General features: G+C 36.8%; 1 protein-coding gene across 10 annotated transcripts in view; it reads right to left on the bottom strand.

The window, feature by feature from the left end:
- Window positions 1-272: 272 nt before the first annotated feature.
- The window catches only part of LOC136421385 (anoctamin-1-like), a 77,592-nt gene continuing 60,065 nt past the window's right edge, over window positions 273-17,799 (bottom strand). For 6 of the 10 annotated variants that reach the window (XM_066408643.1, XM_066408642.1, XM_066408641.1 and 3 more), the window contains 19 exons: window positions 17,509-17,553; window positions 17,215-17,279; window positions 16,567-16,701; window positions 16,010-16,106; window positions 15,656-15,716; window positions 15,288-15,370; window positions 14,501-14,566; window positions 12,611-12,658; window positions 9,607-9,681; window positions 8,956-9,102; window positions 8,548-8,696; window positions 8,390-8,447; window positions 7,563-7,663; window positions 7,165-7,322; window positions 6,483-6,635; window positions 5,854-5,906; window positions 4,899-5,083; window positions 3,966-4,071; window positions 273-2,534 (listed from right to left, as the gene is read on the bottom strand). In XM_066408643.1, coding sequence (XP_066264740.1) covers window positions 2,268-2,534; window positions 3,966-4,071; window positions 4,899-5,083; window positions 5,854-5,906; window positions 6,483-6,635; window positions 7,165-7,322; window positions 7,563-7,663; window positions 8,390-8,447; window positions 8,548-8,696; window positions 8,956-9,102; window positions 9,607-9,681; window positions 12,611-12,658; window positions 14,501-14,566; window positions 15,288-15,370; window positions 15,656-15,716; window positions 16,010-16,106; window positions 16,567-16,701; window positions 17,215-17,279; window positions 17,509-17,553 — 2,052 coding nt within the window. In that variant the 3' untranslated portion in view covers window positions 273-2,267. Of the gene's footprint in view, window positions 2,535-3,254; window positions 3,440-3,965; window positions 4,072-4,898; window positions 5,084-5,853; window positions 5,907-6,482; window positions 6,636-7,164; window positions 7,323-7,562; window positions 7,664-8,389; window positions 8,448-8,547; window positions 8,697-8,955; window positions 9,103-9,606; window positions 9,682-12,610; window positions 12,659-14,500; window positions 14,567-15,287; window positions 15,371-15,655; window positions 15,717-16,009; window positions 16,107-16,566; window positions 16,702-17,214; window positions 17,280-17,508; window positions 17,554-17,799 lie in introns of all 10 variants that reach the window. The other 4 variants (XM_066408647.1, XM_066408650.1, XM_066408651.1 and 1 more) reach the window with 2 other exon arrangements.

Consider the following 17,799-nt stretch of genomic DNA (forward strand, 5'->3'; position numbering starts at 1 on the left):
GACTTTATTCTGGCCTAGTCTAATTGAATTTGTTGCTATCATAGTTTTGTGTCATCGACTAAGTACACCATGCAGTGTCCATACATACAGTGTCCAAATGTATTTGGCTGTTGTCATGAGCGTACTGATAATGGGGGAAAACAGGCAATGCTGTTGGACTTTTGGAGAGTTATATATTGGTGGTCTGTTTTCTCAGCAAAGTGTATACTTTTTGACACTTAAGCGTAAAACACCTTGAAGTAGCACAGGAAGAAAAGACAGAGACAACGATGTCGCATGTTGAACATTTATTTGAATCATTTGGGTGTAAAAAGATTCTTTTCTTATCAATGTCACAGCAAGAAAAATAAATCAAATTTGCATAACGGTTTTCCTGTACATGCGATCAATGCTTTTGTCCTGTGTTCAAAAGCACGTAGAAATGCCTCAGTCTGTCTTATGCAAACTAGCATTATTTACAAAAGACTAGTAATACCCTTGAAATGCCATTTTATCAAAGCCCCTATAAAACAAAAAGAAACATTCAAGCAGTATGAGGGGGGAAATAAAGTATCACCAGCGTAACACACAAGGACACACTTGTACAATATCAAATCTTAACACAAACGAAAGACATTTTTCGAAAAATTCCAAACTTTTCTACTTTGAGTTGGCTAAAGATGATTTCTGAAACATGAGAGAATAATAATATCCATCCACTTTCTACATGTATCATCAAGCATTAGGTTAAGTTACTGAAGTTCTTTGCGTTAATAGACTGTACATGGCTTGAATCACACTTATTCAGCAACTAATGCGAGCTCTTTCTCTTTCTTATAATTAAATATACCTTTCTACTTGTACATGTCTACATGGCAGATAGTATAATTATTCTTTACGTTCTTAAAATTTTATACTCGCATATTAGGCACATTTGTCAGCAATATACAATCATGGAAGAACTTCAGATGCGAATTTATGAACAATGGACACGGTATTCTTCGACAGTTATGATTATGTTTTGATGCATATCTAAAAACGTTTATGGAGAAGAAAGTTTTGGATCACAGTGCAAGAGTTTAACATTCCACCAAGATATTACTTAATGTCATTTCTGAAGTTCTGCTTGGACTCTATAGTTTATGGTTCTTACAATATGATACACTTGCTAGGTATCTGTTTCATGGATATATAGTCGTAGTTCTGGGGAGTTTTGTGTTCATCTAACTTCTTTCTTTTATCTTTCTAAAGGTACCAAGAGGATATAAAATGTATACAGAATTGTGTTCACTGTCCAAGTTCGTCTCATAAGAGATACACAAGGAAGGATTGGGATCGGGACAGGTGCCTTTGTAGAAATTTGGCACACCTTTAGTTTGTGCACATACTTGTATTTTTTGTCATTCTACTCTTTTGGTGTCAATCTTTTTTGATCAATTATACAACATACATCACATTAATCTTGCATTTCATTTGCAAAGAAAATCTTCCTCTCACAATCCTTCCCTTGTTGATTCGCGACTGCATAAAATCTGATCTTAAAGCACACCGTTAAGGGATGCGTAATGATACCCATCTTTTCAATCAGGGCAAGAGACAGATCCTTTATGCATGCTTTAAGGTGTGCTAGATTAGACGAGATTTCATGCTAGATTTGGACCAAGTCAAGTTTCGTAAATATTTTGCACATCATGCTTGCTAGAAAAGCTAGCAAAGCATTTAAGACTAAATTCCGTGTTACCCTTTACAAGAAGAATAGTAAAAAAAAAACTGAACTTCAGTTTCATTTTCTAAGCTTTAGAATGTCAGGTATTTTATGAAAAAGGATTTAACAATTTTTAGAATAGTACCAGTGAGGTGGATAAGTACTAGTTTTGTTCATAACATTACATTCTACTTTTCTATTTGACAGACAAAAGAGGGTGATGAAGTGAAAATGATTTCCTGAGGTTAGTTGCTATGGTGCTCAAAGTCTATGATATTTATTCTTTATTACAATAGACTACTGAGGCTGAGGCTAGGGTCTCAGCAACTGACGGATTAAAATCCAGATATATTATGTCAAGATGTTGTTTTGTTTGATACTTGTACCGCTCTTCCTTGTACCTAAAGTTGTATGATTGTAAACATCCTGTTTCTGCAGTTAAATATGTTGGGAATTAGCATACTATTTACTTTCATTTCTACTAAACATTTTCCAAATCTCCTTAGCAGTATTCGACAACATAGAAGTCATAATTTAAGCCAACAAATTGTGCTGTAGGAGTCATTTTAATTGTGCATATCTTTCATACCTGCGTTTCTATACTACTGTCGTCAAATTCTTCCGCACTCGCAAACTCGCTCGCTAAGTGGTTCTCCAAGAAGCCGTTTTGACTGATTTTACCGTTTGAATGGCGATGGTCGCTTGCGTAGTAGTGCTGCCGCATCCGCCTTTCCTCTTCCAGTAACATTTCCATGATGATTCGTTTTTCTCTTCTCTGACGTTCTTTGATTTCTTTGACTTCGTCCGGAATAAGCCAGGCGATAAAGTCCTTAAGAAAAATCACAACATTCTGGAAAAAAATGAAATAAGTAAGCATTAACATCATAAAGTAAATGGTACAGCACTCTAAAATACATTTAATTGTAGACTGTAATATGCAAATGATAAAGTCATGGTCGATCTATAATGCCATCTGAAATCTATGAAGAGAGTAGAAACCAGTTGTGCATCGTGGGTAAAATATCAAAGGCAACGGTCCCTAACTTGTCTAGAACATGCTTTATACATGCATGTCCAGACATGTTTTGTTTATATCTCAGGTGCCTTCACCTTTGACCTTCACCAACAATGCATCTTGCTGTGCATATGCAGTTGGGAGCGGGAACTGACTTATTGTTGCATAAAGTCATTGTACATCATTTCTATACTCTAAACAGAATGGGTTTGACATGCCTCAGCATTAATATTAGTGTTAGTATCATACAGACCACATTATAAGCTTCTCTGTGATGAATAGTTCTTCTCGTACAGATTTGTACATGTATGTAACATACGGCAGAAAATGCATGATGATCATGACCAAATGTTGATATGAAAATGTACACACAGCAGAAAATGCATGCTAACCAAATGTTTATATGAAAATGTACACACAGTAGACAATGCATGCTGACCAAATGTTGATATGAAAATGTACACCCAAATTGCCCTGGACTGACATTCTTCATATATGTGTATCAAACGATGAAGAAAATATTCTTGTAAGACACAAAAATCATAATTAAGGGACCTTTCTAAAACAATCTAGAGGGGCTCTTTTTCCGGGTCCATCTCGACCTCTCCTTGCCGCACATTTTCTTCGTGGATAAGAGCGTCCATCATGATCTTATTTTCTTTCTTAATCTGCTCGTCAAGTTCTTTAGGCACGTCAGGGATAATGTAGCCTATGAAGTCTCTCAAGAAAATAATAAAGTTCTGAAAAGACACAACAACGAACAAAGAAAGGGAAATCATCAGATGTAAACGATATAGGAAAAACAGTCTACAGACAATGCAATAAATAAGTACTATGTTGTATAATGGTAAATCAAATGCATGTTGTAAATGATAATTTTGTAGGATACCAAAATAATGGAAATTAAAGTGATAAAGGTTAGACATCCAGGAAAACAAAACTTGAGTATAGATTTGTCAGAAAATGAATTTATAACATGTAACATAATAATGAGACAGACCGATGATGATAAAATGGCATTTTTGTATTCTGTACAGCCGAACTAGTTTAATGGTCTGCATTGAAGACCACATGGACACTGAGGACACTTTTCGGTTGTTTCTAAGATTATTTTCCCCATTGACCTAGGGTTTAAGAATCCTGTCTATAGTGACCACCTGTCTACCGTGACCAAGTCATTTCAGTAGACATTCGGTATGGACAACAACTGGACTATATTTCTCTATTCTGTAAGAATGAGTGAGTGAAAGAATGCTTGAATCTTACCTGGAAACATATAACAAAGCCTAATCTGGCAGCAAAGATGTGCCAGTATGCCAGGTTGTACTTGTACGGCTCAGCTTCCCAAGGAGCATCCCTGAAGTCTCGATATCTGGTGATGTGTCAGAAAAAAAGGGAAAAAAAGTCAGTTCTGTATTCAACCTATGATCTGACACTTTTGTCATTTACATATAGATGAAAAGACAATGCTGTCAGAGATGGCAGACTTCACCCCTCCACATAAGTCATGTCAGCATGCATGCACGCACACACACAGTGTGGGCTCCTGTGGCACAACGGCAGAGCGTTTGGCTCAGAACCAATGGGATCGAATCCTGTCATGTCATCGATCTTGTGCCCTTGGGAAAGGCACTTAACACGACTTTCCTCACTCCACCCAGGTGTAAATTGATACCTGAATTTGGTTGGGGAAGGTCGTATTGAGGTCACCCGGTGGCGCCGAATGGCAGCCGCCAAGACCCTTGCGACAGTTCCACAAAAATGCAAGTGTGGATAAGATATATATATGTTGTGTATTATGTGAATCATGTAAATCCTGCATCAATTCAGCAGGCTGCCATTGGGGGTAATTTCTGATCAATAAAAAACAATAAAAAAACACGCACACGTACACGCACACGCACTGATAGGCAAAAACAATACTTCACCCCTAAAGGGGGTAAAAGTACCAGGTACACTGTACAATACTACGAATTTCTGATTAGTATGTCATTATCAGCTTATTCTTATTGTCTAAAATATAATGATGCCCAAATACAGACTTTGCACACTACAAATCTCCTGTAATCCGAGCTTTATGTCACATTTATAGATCAATAACTAACTTGGCTATCGAGGTTCATGATATGTTGAATGCGTTTATAATATTTCAAATGTGTTGATAATAATGATATTATGTTAAATGTGTTTATTTTTCACCTGCAAAACTGGACTACTTCTCCCAGAGATCTGTTGTCCCTAGGTTCGCTACCCGGCTCGAAGTCGGACACGTTGAAGGTGGAGAGCGACCAGTCGATGAAGCCGTGGAGCGAACCGTCGGGACTGTACATGTATTGGTACACCGTCCTCGGGATGAAGTTTGACGTAATGGCAATCACAAAGGCCTGGGGAAACAACATTATAATAGTCTTTATTGCATAATCTTGCTCAGGAGGGCTAAATGCACAGAAGACCAAATTTGGCCTGTAAGAAACATAATGCAAAACATAAGTTGATAAAAAAAAAGGCTACACTAACATAAAAAACTAAAAAAAACATGCAAACTGTGGGCTATTGCTAGACTAAATGATGATCACCCAATAACCTAACATAATTTTTTTAAACGTAGGCAGTCAAGTATGATTGGTTGAAGAGTTAAGGCCCAATGGTCGGTAAATTTAATGTTGATTGGTCAGGAAATCTACAGGCTTAAAAGTGATTGGTTACGAAAGTTTGTACCCATAAAAGAGGATTGGTCAGAAAAATTGGTGCCCATTGAAAGATGATTGGTCAGAAGAATTATGGTCTGTAAATGTTGATCGGTCAGGAAATCTACAGCCCTCAAAAACGGTAGGTTAGGAAAGTTACATTCTATAGAAAAGAACTTGTTAGAAAAGTTAAGATATCAAAGTGATTGGTGATAGGTCAGAAAACTAAACACTTCACAAGCTAAGGATTCTGATTCTTTCCAAAGCGATGTGTGATCAAGTTCATTAAAACAATTATCACATGCATGATGCAACCAATGGTTGGTATTTTGCTTCATATACATTTCTCATATCAACATCTATAGCTAGTTGCATGCTAAGGACTATGTAAGGTCAATTGAAAGGTAAACTTGTATAACTTAATCAACAAAAAGCTAATCTAAAAACAATAGTACATTGAAACTTACATTCACAATGACGGAAATCTTGGTGATTCCCTTCAAAATGTTGTACCAAATGCCTGAGGAGAGACAAAAATACACAACATAGAAACCCCAACACTGGCAGCTCACTTTTTCAACCAATCATTAAAACAAAAGTCATCAACGAATGCATTACAGCTGCAACATACAAGCTTGCTCTTTTGACACTGTATCAAGGCACAAACTGAGATTATACAAGACAATCCCTGATTCTCCTAAAAAATAAACAAATCATTGAAATAAAAACTTAATTCTTTAGCATTTTGACTCGATCATGCCGCTTTTGCCACAATCATTATCGATCTTTAATTGCATATTTACAAAGCGAATCAAGCCTTCATATTTAGCATGTTAGTTTAGGACAGTGTCATGTAATTTAGTAATCAGACTGAAGCAAATGCTGACACAGTTACTGTAGATTGTACCATCATATAACCTCGATGTAAATGTATTTGCAACTACAGTACATCTCAAGCACATATTTGCGATAAAATGGTTTTAAATCCCTCTCTCTGATTCAGCAGAAAACCAGCATCAGCATTACCATTGGTACAAGGGGCACTGGTACATTTTAAACTATTCACAAACACGTATCACCATACTTTAAAATGTACCTATGTCCTTTGCCCTTTCGGCCATGGGTCTGCGAAGCTCCTGTACAAATTTTCGTGCATCGAGTCTTATCTCTAGAACGTTGTTGACGAGGGCCAGCAGTGGCGCCAGCGGGAAGGAGGCCACGAAAATCGTCACGAAACCAAACTGGATGACTGGAACACAAATTGCACGATCAGCAGGAGAAATGTACACCAAAAATTTAAGACATTGCCGTTGACATTGAAAGGCGAACGAATATGATTATTTGAGTCCTGTAGTGACTTTGATAGCAGTCTTTTTTTTACTACTAACTTGCCACTTCAATACTAAAAATCCTTCAGTACAGCAAGAATTCAAGGTTTAATCACCAATCCAAGACATATACCCACCCCAAAAAACACAAATTCAAATGCGAAATGCACCAGGAGTTGAAAAGATTTGGTGTCCTCGAACAAAGAACCTTAAAAAACGAATTCCGAATTTGGCATTTGATCCGGTGTTCAAATTTTCGACAGCGGCGCACACGGCACACGTGAAGTGCGTTCGAATTATTCAATGGAAGCTTGTCCAATACAACTTCGAAGCCCCATATAATACTGTAAAACATACACCGGTCCAGAAAACCCGTATCGAACGTTATCACAGCGCAGGCATGAAATAATACATTGTATTGCTTGAAATTGCTGTGAGAGTCATACATACTCATCTCCAGATACTCAGGTGACAGTCCGCTGAACGGTTCTAAGACGAGGTCCTCCTCCCAGCGGGTGTCTCGCGGGCCGGCCTTGTCTTCGGCTCTCTCCGCACGCTCTTTGCACAGGCCAAAACAGGTGCATTCTCGCAGAAACTTCTTAAGTTTTCTGTACACGAACCAAAATTATCATGTTGAAACGGGCCCAATTTTCTCCAAAAAATTCCTTAAGTCTTCTGTACAAGAATCAAAATTATCATGTTAAAACGGACCCATTCTCAAAACAACTTCTTCAATTTTCTGTACAAGAATCAAAAGTATCATGCTGAAACAGTGTTGGGAACATATGTGCAGGAAAATATTTTCATCATCATCTTTTTTTATACATTTCGATTTTCTGTATACTTACGGCATCCCGATCTCCATAACATTGTTTTGAATGAGCTGTTTGCCAGCCATGATGATGGACAGCTGAATACACAGTTCATAAAGGCATCCCCCTGGCCCACACTGAAGGAGCATACATTTAAATAGTTTAACATACATTTACATATTAATTTAACATACATTTACATGTACTATTATTAGCTTAAAATGAATTTGCATAGTTTAACACACATTTACAAAGTTACGCATACATTTGGATAGCTTTCGTTTCAAAGCTGTGACTGCTGTTAGGAATGCCTCATTTTCAAAAATCATATGCCGTAAGGTAAACTTGAAGGTTCTATTCCTGACAACCCTTTCCCTTCTTAAGAGAATGGTTGTCAAAAACACCAGACAGAATGATATTACAGTATTACAATTCATATAATACTATATTCTATGGGATTCTGCAAAACATTATGGCCTATGCCATCGCTTTCGAACTGTAGTAGCTGCTAATGTGCCATTAAAAAAGTTATTTTGGTAATGCTTTGTTGTAATCGGTAGGAAATCAGCACCAAGGACAAAACCACGGACTATGATTTGATTTCTCCCAAAAGAACAAAGACCTACCTCCTATATGCTAGACAAAAGCAAATAGTCTTCATTTCATCATGATTTTATAGATTATATGGTTCAATGAACTATGATTTTACATCCAGCTGATGAAGCTAGACTCAGCTTTTTACCGAGCAAGGCATAAAAATGGCGTTTTTCCTTCCGTGTAATAACATTTACATTTGCTTGAAGAACACTGTCAGGGTACTTGATGATACATACTAGTTAAGGTTTAAGTCTAATGTCAAGTACCTCTTCCATGCGGAGGCCAGGTGCTGCATAGATGTATTGTCCAGGGCGGCCCATAAACCTAAAAAAAGACAAAAAGATAATAAAAGTGTATACAAAAAACAAAAGTAATATAAAAAGGTATTTTTGGAAGTGAAGTCGAACAGTTAGTCAATACTCACCTGCCCTTAAAGAAGGCCACGTAGAAAATGGAAGCATACGAGTTGACGAACTTCAGAAGGAAAAGTTTGAAGATGAGTTTGTCCTCATATTCTGTTTCAGTCCTCGGACACTCTAAGTTTGTCAGGAAGGCCGCCACACTGCCATAGATCTGTCAATAGGGAAATGTAAAGACATCTGCATCATTTTTTATCAATTATTAATTTACAAATACACAGAGAAAATATAATCTTAAAGCATTATGTTGGGGTTGAGGATTGTAACATTTCCGGACTGCTAGGTTTCAAATTCTCCGATTGTAACAAGACAGTCATTTTGTACAAGTACACAGCCATCTCAAGAATGACCTAAATTTGCGATCGTATGACCAATGTGACCAGGCCCATACGCAAAACAGACACTGGGCTCACCTCGTCCAGAATGAGGATGACGATAAGATTGAGCGTGACGGCAGTTCCAGACACAATCTGCCCAGAGTTGGGGTAGATGGCCAGTGCCGAGGCCACCGACAACCGGTACATGATGACGGCAAACACAGCCGCCAACGTCACTGTGAACTGGGAGAAAAAGAATCTGTGATTACACTACGAGAAGTCCAATCTTTATAAGCATAACTCAAAGTATGTGTAAAGATGTCGTTTTGTTTTTTCACCAGGGATGTATCAAAGCACCTAATATATGTAGTAGTTTATTTGAGAAAACATACAACAAGTCAATCTTCCGGCATAAACTGGAATGCGCCGTCATTCGCGATCTTCAATTTATAAACTATACATTGACGGAATTAATTACACTTGAAGAAGTCAATATACTAAAACGAGATTGGCAAGATTATGACCTTTTAATGCAACGGATTCTGGCTACTGCATACCTTTTTCTTATTGAAATATCTTTTTGAAGAAAATGTTTTTTCCCCGTTTTCATAACAACTAGCATCTTATAGTCAGAAGTAATACAACTGTTGTCTCGAGAGTAGATTTTAATAGTTTCAAAATTGTCAGACCTCTTCTTTATCTTACTTTATAAGTGCGATCCTTTTGCTTAAAGTGTTGTGCTCTTACCATGGTTAAGATGGTAACTGATGACACACCCACGGCAAAAAGAGTCTGTTTCTTTGGTAGCTTCACTTCTTCACCCTGTCAATCAAAAATAAACATCTACATCACAATAAAGTAACCACGGCATTCTAACTTGTGGACCTATCACATGCTTTTCTACTAAAACAAAACATCACTTTACGAAGATATTGAAGGCCAAGCTCTGTATCTTCTTTTAAGTGTCATTGTGCGATTTATTCAACTTGTTATTGATTTCAGTTTGCTGGACATGCCGGAAATCAAGACATGACTCAGGCATTCATTGCCGCTAGAGCGTGAATGCCATTTCAAAACTAACAGTCTAAATTAGAGCTGCAAATGTATTAAGTGACAGAGTTTCACATTAGCAATGTTTTTTTCTTATCAAAACAATTTGAAGCAAGGTGCTGAATAATTACGGTACAGCCAATAACCATGCTTATTCTTGGAAAAAAAATTATCTGTTAAATAATCATGACAGTTTTTCGAAAAAAAAAGAAAAATACTAAAAACTTTAACGATTTGGGGGCAACGACTTTGTGAAAAGACTATGATTTCATTGTAAACAGCAACAATTGATACTAAAACTGAGAAAATATATGGCTATGAATTCTACATCATTGAATGTGGTGAGGTTAAATCATTGTTTTCCTGTAAAGTTTCCATGACAGCCCTCATAACTAATGGCCCTATCCGCAACTTAGTATTACAAGGGAGAGGAGGGGAACAGCCACTGCTTTTAACATGCAATGTAAATAACATGGATGCCTTGTACAGTACATTATCTTATCACAACGTGTATTCCTAACCAATCTATAAATCAAGAGAAACATTTGTATCAAAGATAAGGTAAGATACACATCTGTAAGAAGAGTGAATCAGGCACAAACATTAATATATTGTCAGTGCATGAAACTGGATGCATTTTTGAAATACAAATTAACTTGCACAAAAACTTCAATACATTATTTAACTTTTAGATTTTTAAAAATCACAGATCCTAGCAATGTCAGCTCATCCAGTCCAATCTTTAAAACTCAGATTCGAATCAGTCATGGCCCACTAAATCACTTCCTGTAGTTCACCTAAACCACAACATCTGGATGAGCAAACCCACCAATTCCATGGCATGTGGGATGGATGGTGTCAACTCATTTCAAGGTTGTTTTCAGATTGAAAATTGCAGCAGTTGGGTAATAAAATGATCAACGTTGCAGACCATAACATGCGTTCAAACGTTCCATGGCAGCTATCATCGTTCGCTGCGCAGATCATTTCATTTCCGAATTGCAACAATTTTCAATCTGAACCTAATCTTTAAAAAAAAAAGCTGACACCTTCCGAACTTGTGGGTCTATCTCTACTCTGTTTTGACTTAGGCAAACTTGGAAGCGATTTGTCAGGTCATAGCTGATTTGAATGTGACTTTCAACTTGAACGAGGTTGATTGGACAGGATAAGATGTCATGGTAGCTTTTACGGCATAATTTTTATCATTATATTTTATCTTCATCTGCAAGCATCCTTGGGCAAATCTTCAATCAAGGGTTCTTGCCATTCTTTCATCTTGCACTCTGTTTAATCATGCCTATATATGCAGAGCTTTCCTCTAATCTATAAGTTCAGACCTATGAAATATTCAGAGTCCTTGCATGCGCAAGTGAGGCATTGGGTCTTTAAGTAAGCATTCTTTTGCCTATAGATGAAGCATTGCAAGAGGAGCAAGGGGACCAGGACTTGGTCTGAGCACTTTGGCAGGCAAGCAGCATTGCAGAGTCAAAAGCCTCAAGAAGCAAAAGCACAGAGAGCAGGAGTACAGCCACAATAGTTCATTTTGTTGGTTCCCGTACATTTTATGCCAAAGTTTCAAGTGGACATAATAACAGGGGCTGGAAGGATCGTGAAACCGCTTGTGTTCACTCCTTGGAACTGTGTAAACGAAGGAAGGTACAGATTTTGTTTTATGAAACAGTTCAGCTTCCAGTGCAGTATTTATTGCTATAGAGAACCAACAAGTTGAATTTTTGTGACTTAAAGGGTAACAAGATGGCCTCATTACCAGTTCAACAATCTCGAAGTGGTCCTTAAAGATTGACTTTGACAAAGACACGGTGTACAAAAGAGAACTGACATAAACTTTTTTGTCTGCCTTCTGCAAAGAAATGTGGAAGGAAGCGCAAAAATACTCTGGATGAAAAAGTAAATAACGAAAATACAGCATTTGAAACAAAGCGGTCGAGTAGAAAGTAACACCGATTTGAACAAGGCCACAGAGTGTTTTTTTCTTTCTTTTTTTGACCAGACTTCGAACGGAACACGATCGAACTGGTAACTGGTTGGCCAAAGCGGGAGTTGACCATTGGTCATGGTTATTATCTATGGAAGGTAGCTTCTAATAGGAACTACTTGTACGCAATCTATGCATGACGCGTAAATCTAGCTCATTATGCATGTGTGTGCTCAGAAAACAAAACGGGCACTGGCATGTTTCCTAAAATTTGAAAATAAAGAGAGAGTGGCATATTTTCCTGCAATTTGAAATTTCAGAGTTGCAGGAAGGGAAGTTAGGAAGAATGCCATCTAGAATGAAATCGCAAGTTGCAGAAAAAACAAAATTGGGGAAAATGTGCGAGGAAAATTGGTACCGTTTCCTACACTTAAAAAAAATGATAATGAAAGTTCCAGAAATTTGAAGAAAACTGGGAAGGGTGGCATATTTTTCTACACTTCAAATTGAAATAATAGCTGCATAGCAGAAACCAAAAACTGTGGGGAGGGGGGAGAAAGGGAGGCATAGTTTTTCTACGAAATGAATGCGCATGGGGCACAGAAGCGCGTAGAAAAGAACATTTTCCACAACTCAAAATGAAAGTGCACTGTACCAAGGGAAAAAATGAGAATGGATACTGTCCTACAATTCAAAAGAAAATCGCAAAAAGGAAATTTGGCAGAACCGACAGGAGAAGAGGTTAATGTCACTGTTCTATACCATGCCTGAATCTTCGGCGTTCCCTGACGCACTACCGTAACCCTGGCCCTGTATAACGCATGCCGAACACCACGCCCGAACAAGGACAGAGGAAATAAAGACATCGGTTAGTCTACATCTACCAGTACAAGTTGGTTAATTCCTGAAGTACATGCAGACATACTATACTACTCCCTGAAAATGAATGGTTACATGATAAATCCCATTTAGGCCCTTATAATTTTATCGTCTACTTTACAGTATTATACATAATTAGAGCAATATTTCAAGTTAGTTTAGGGCAATCTGAAATGCTACAAGATTTATGAATTAAGGACTAAACTTTACATCCAACCCAAAAAGTCCTTAATTCATTATGACTTTTACCAACACAGATGAACTTTCATTTTATGTTACAAAATCAGTTTACATGCTAGCAATAGCATACATGTAGTTGGCTAGTTATTAGCACATAATGTTAAATGAAATTCATTCTGTTATGAGAGGGTACAAATAATTCAATTAAATACATGCAAATCGATGCAATAAGAGCCAGACGAAACAAACAAATGCATAACAAGAAAGTAACGCCGAATATTCTAGCATTTGTGAGCAGCACATACATGAATCGATGTTCAGATTTAGAAATGATATCCTACGCTATATGATCTTACAGCTTTTCTAAGCAACTTGGGGGTTGGGTTTGCGGGGAAGCCAGCCTGAGAAATTGTTAAAGAAAGCATTAGAGGAAAGTGTCTTTGGGGGATTTAACAAAGGAGACAGCTGTGCGGCCCTTCGGCGTTACTTTCTCTCAGCGGTGTTCTTACACACGAAAACAGTCTCAAGTTCAACAGCGACTTGGGATTCCAGCCATGAAATGAATAATGTGTCAGCCATATGGACATTCCACTAAGAGTGCCAATACAGTATTACCTTGCAGGAGCATCAAAACTACATGCACTTGCAACCTTGCAATGATATATCTGATAATGTGAAATCGCTTTCAAAGAGGATGATGTACAAGTACAATGTACATTGCCATTGGTTTTTGTTGAAATTCTATTCTTAGCTTTATGTAAAGAAATCAAAATATTTGAATAATGGAGAATGATCGTATTAGTATACAACGTCACAAAAATAGATGTAGAATAAGCAGTGCTCCTTTGGCAATATACATGTAGGGTGTAATCCTCATTGATAGTTTTCGTGTGCAAGAAAATGTAGAGGAAACACACACAAATGGTCACTTGTCAGCCTGGATGCCTTTCTGGTTAGGTAACATCCGCTCCAAACATCACTTGAACCGACTAGCGACTGTTGGAACGGACCCTAACTAACCAGAATAAATATAACACCCAGGCTGCACTTGACATCACAAATGAAAGTATAGAGAAAACTTATATTGAACTTACGATTACATGTATGTACAAGGGATGAAACAGCATGCATACAACAATCTAACAGTCACAAAACAGTTCAACCACAATGTACATGTTACAAAGTTTAACAAGCAATGAAAAACAGTCAAGTGGATTTGGGTACAAAAATAGGAGCATGTAAAACAGAATACAGAAAAGCATAACAAAATGAAAGATTAGCTTTTTCTCAATTTCAAAGGATTCCTTACATTGTCATTTTTATTGTCATTGACAATGTGTATTTTATTGTCATATCTAGCTGCTTTTGCAGCCAAATTTATTCCTTTAGTAGTAAAAACAAAAAGAAGAGAGCTGCAACACAATGTAAAGGGTAGTTTTGATTTTGTTTCACAACACAAAATAGACTTGTTCATTAACCCTTCTTTTAATGGTCAAGACAACCATAGGATTTTTTTCAACAACTTATATCTGTTCAACATGTGTCAAACTCTCCTCTATATTATTATGATTGTAGAATATAAAACAATCTCACCGTCTTGTCCGATTGCTCTATCCTGTGTTTGACGAGTCTTGCTTCATACTCAGGCCTGGGTTGTTCCTGTGTTTTGAGGAAAATAACAGCCACAATCACTATAATTCTTCAACATGCATATGTCATTGAGTTTACGATCGTAATCTGGCACAATCAAAGCTTGTAAAATATATTTTGCTTAGAGCAGCAAACTTTTAAATTTTCACTGACTTGGAATTTAGGATTTATAAACACCGCAAGACATTTCTAGCATCTACATGTAGATCGGAGTCTGGCCAATCTTTATCAATAGAATTGGCGATTCTGCCAGATCGCAATCTCTATGTTGACAAACATACATCTCTAGCCGGATCCAACTTTCCTACAGATGTAATGTATACTCACTATATTTAGTTATCTAAAGATCAAAAGGGATAGTTGCCTACTTGCATAGTTTATACACAATAGCAACTTTAATTTCCTTATGGTTTGGTTAACCATATGCTTTAGCTTTTTATTGCCTGATTACCTGCAGTAGTTGCAGTCATTGATTTTAGCACTTGTCAACATTGAATGACAATTCATGCATGTGCAAGCCACTGGAGGGTTTACAAACAAATGGGGTCAAAGACGCCTGGGAGTCTATAAAAAATTATTGCATCTCTGTCTCCAGCCGAGCAGACTTTAGTCTTTGCGATGCATCCTTTGCCTGTTTTTGATGAAATGTATACTTCTTATAAGCCTATTCAGTAAATAAAGGTAGACTTTTAAGCTCTATGAAATATTAAAAACAATATCAAAGATTTACCTCCTCTTCCTCAAAGCCTGACAAGTCCCATGCATAGTTCAACTCCATCTGTTTCCGCTTCCAGTTCTCTAAAAACCATGTGGCTGTGAGAAAACAAGAGCACGAATGTCATTTATGAATATCATTATTGCAACAATTTTTAAAATCCTATGAAAATTCCGACAGTCGCTGCTTTCTGAAGTTACAAATATCACTGCTTTGGAAGCTGTGAATTCAGATTTGAAATCTCTAATTTTTGTTTTATTTCAAAAGATATTCCTATGACAGACATTTGCCATCACATTGACTAGGATTTTTGACAACAAACATGTTTTAACTGACAGTGCTTTAAAAATAGCCTTGAAATGTATAAACACAAACACACTTACCCCATAGTGACATGAATATAGAGAAAAACACTGTCACTTCATTGTCAAATAAGTGACTAAACTGTGGAAGAAGGAAACATGAGACAAATCTTAGTAATATGACACATTACATCATTGTAAGACTTGAAAGGTTTTATATCAATTAGGATCTTTATGTTTCTAAATGGTCCCTACTTTCAAGTTGAGTTTATGAAACAAACCAATGACAATTAAGTATATGTATAATGATTAGAAATTTATTGAACAAAATTAAAGTCTGATTGATAGAAAGAGGAAAATCTTAATATGTCGAACAAAACCTATGAGATCATAATATAATTTTTCGTGAAGTGAAATGTATTAAGGTTGACTTACTTTAGCTGACTTACAACTGTCTGAAAGTCTCCAGTATTTGCACTCGCGATCACACAGAGGACACATGGTGATGTTGTATGCCTCACACACTTCGTCACTACGATGAAACAAAAGACAGAGTGTTAAGGCACTAAACAACCTTTAAGGTTCATCCTTTATTTGATTGATTTCCATGATATCACATCAATTTTTTCTCTATTAACTGCATATCTTTCCAGCTCAAGGAAAACTGTTGTCGTCAAATTTATGATTATCTTTTATCCTCCTTTTATTGTTATCATGAATTATCTCGTTAATTCAGTGGGCAGTATTTCCCCCGCTGGCTTTGATAAGGCAGTAGACATGGATATAGCAGGACATGGTTAGACAGTAAATGAGAAAACCTATTCGGGGACCTTTCTGGGAGCTTTGACCTAACTTCCTGTCCGTCTTGCATGTAGAAAGCAGCAACTCTACTGCATCCAACTATCAGTACGGACACACAAGCAAAACTTTAAGCAAACAGAATAACAGACGCATTGAAAACAAAACCTTTGCACATGGAGGTTATTACTAACCTTGGAACATTGTCATCCATAGTGAAGACACCATACAGAAAGACAATCAGCCCCACTAACGATGAGGGTATCAGCAACTTTGTGTACAAACCCAGCCAAGCAAAGTACATGCCTATCTTCTCTCCAAAGTAGTTTCTGTGGCAATTCAATAGAATAAATTGTCAAAGAACTTGAAACAATCTGAAATCTACTGGTTGCCAACCAATGTGTGTACTTGAAGTTTCTTATCCGAGTAGTTTCCATGGGAAGATTTTTTATACAACCTGATCTTACATTTTCAAGAATTCACTGCTTTGATTAGTTTGTTATACCAATATCAAGATTTCTAAGGCTTATATTATTCAATTGCAACAAACAAAATTTCAATAGCAGTAAAAAATAATTAAAAAGTGGTTTGAAGTGATCAGTCATAATAGTCATATATTCAGCACCAAGGACATGTGTCACACAATAGAAAAAAATACAATTTTCTTGTATGTATATCTATATATATATATATATATATATATATATATATATATATATATATATGAATGTTACAATAAAGAGGAATCAATGACATCTGATACTACATTTTTACACACAGTAATTGTCATGCATATTGTACATGTATGTGACAAATCAGAGTATCCTTCTTGTGTAGCTTACCTTATTAAGTTGAGCGGTTGAAACTTGACAAACTTGCTGTAGCTTCCCCACTCATCAAAAAGCATCTAGATGGACAAACGCATAATGAATACCACATTCAAGTACTGAGTAAAATCGAGCCAGATAAAGGTAAGTCTGCTATACAGTAGATCAGGAAACCCAAAAAATAACAATTATTGCAGAAAACATCTTGATGTACATGTAGGAAACAATACCAGATGTATGATTACTCAACAAAAAGAACCAAGATTGTCATAACTTGATTAAAAATGCGAACATTGAAATGGTGCCTACCTGTCTTGGGTTGGGTGGTATATCTGTGTCTCCCTCAAATTCACCCTGTTGTTGGGTAAGAGAATACGAACATGCATGCTATGATTCACTTAAAGACATGTGTATTTGTGTATATTCAGCAGTAGATGGAGTTATAAAGTCCCTGTACTTTTGCATTCCATCCATATCATCTGTATCAAAGTTGTGTCGGTTTAATATTTACAGCATTGTCAAGATCAAAGACCTACAATAAACTATAACTATTTCCCAAAATAAACAGCAAAATAAATCAGACTTTACTATTTCGATAGA

This window comes from Branchiostoma lanceolatum, chromosome 16 (assembly GCF_035083965.1).
Source record: "Branchiostoma lanceolatum isolate klBraLanc5 chromosome 16, klBraLanc5.hap2, whole genome shotgun sequence".
Lineage (NCBI taxonomy): Eukaryota > Metazoa > Chordata > Leptocardii > Amphioxiformes > Branchiostomatidae > Branchiostoma > Branchiostoma lanceolatum.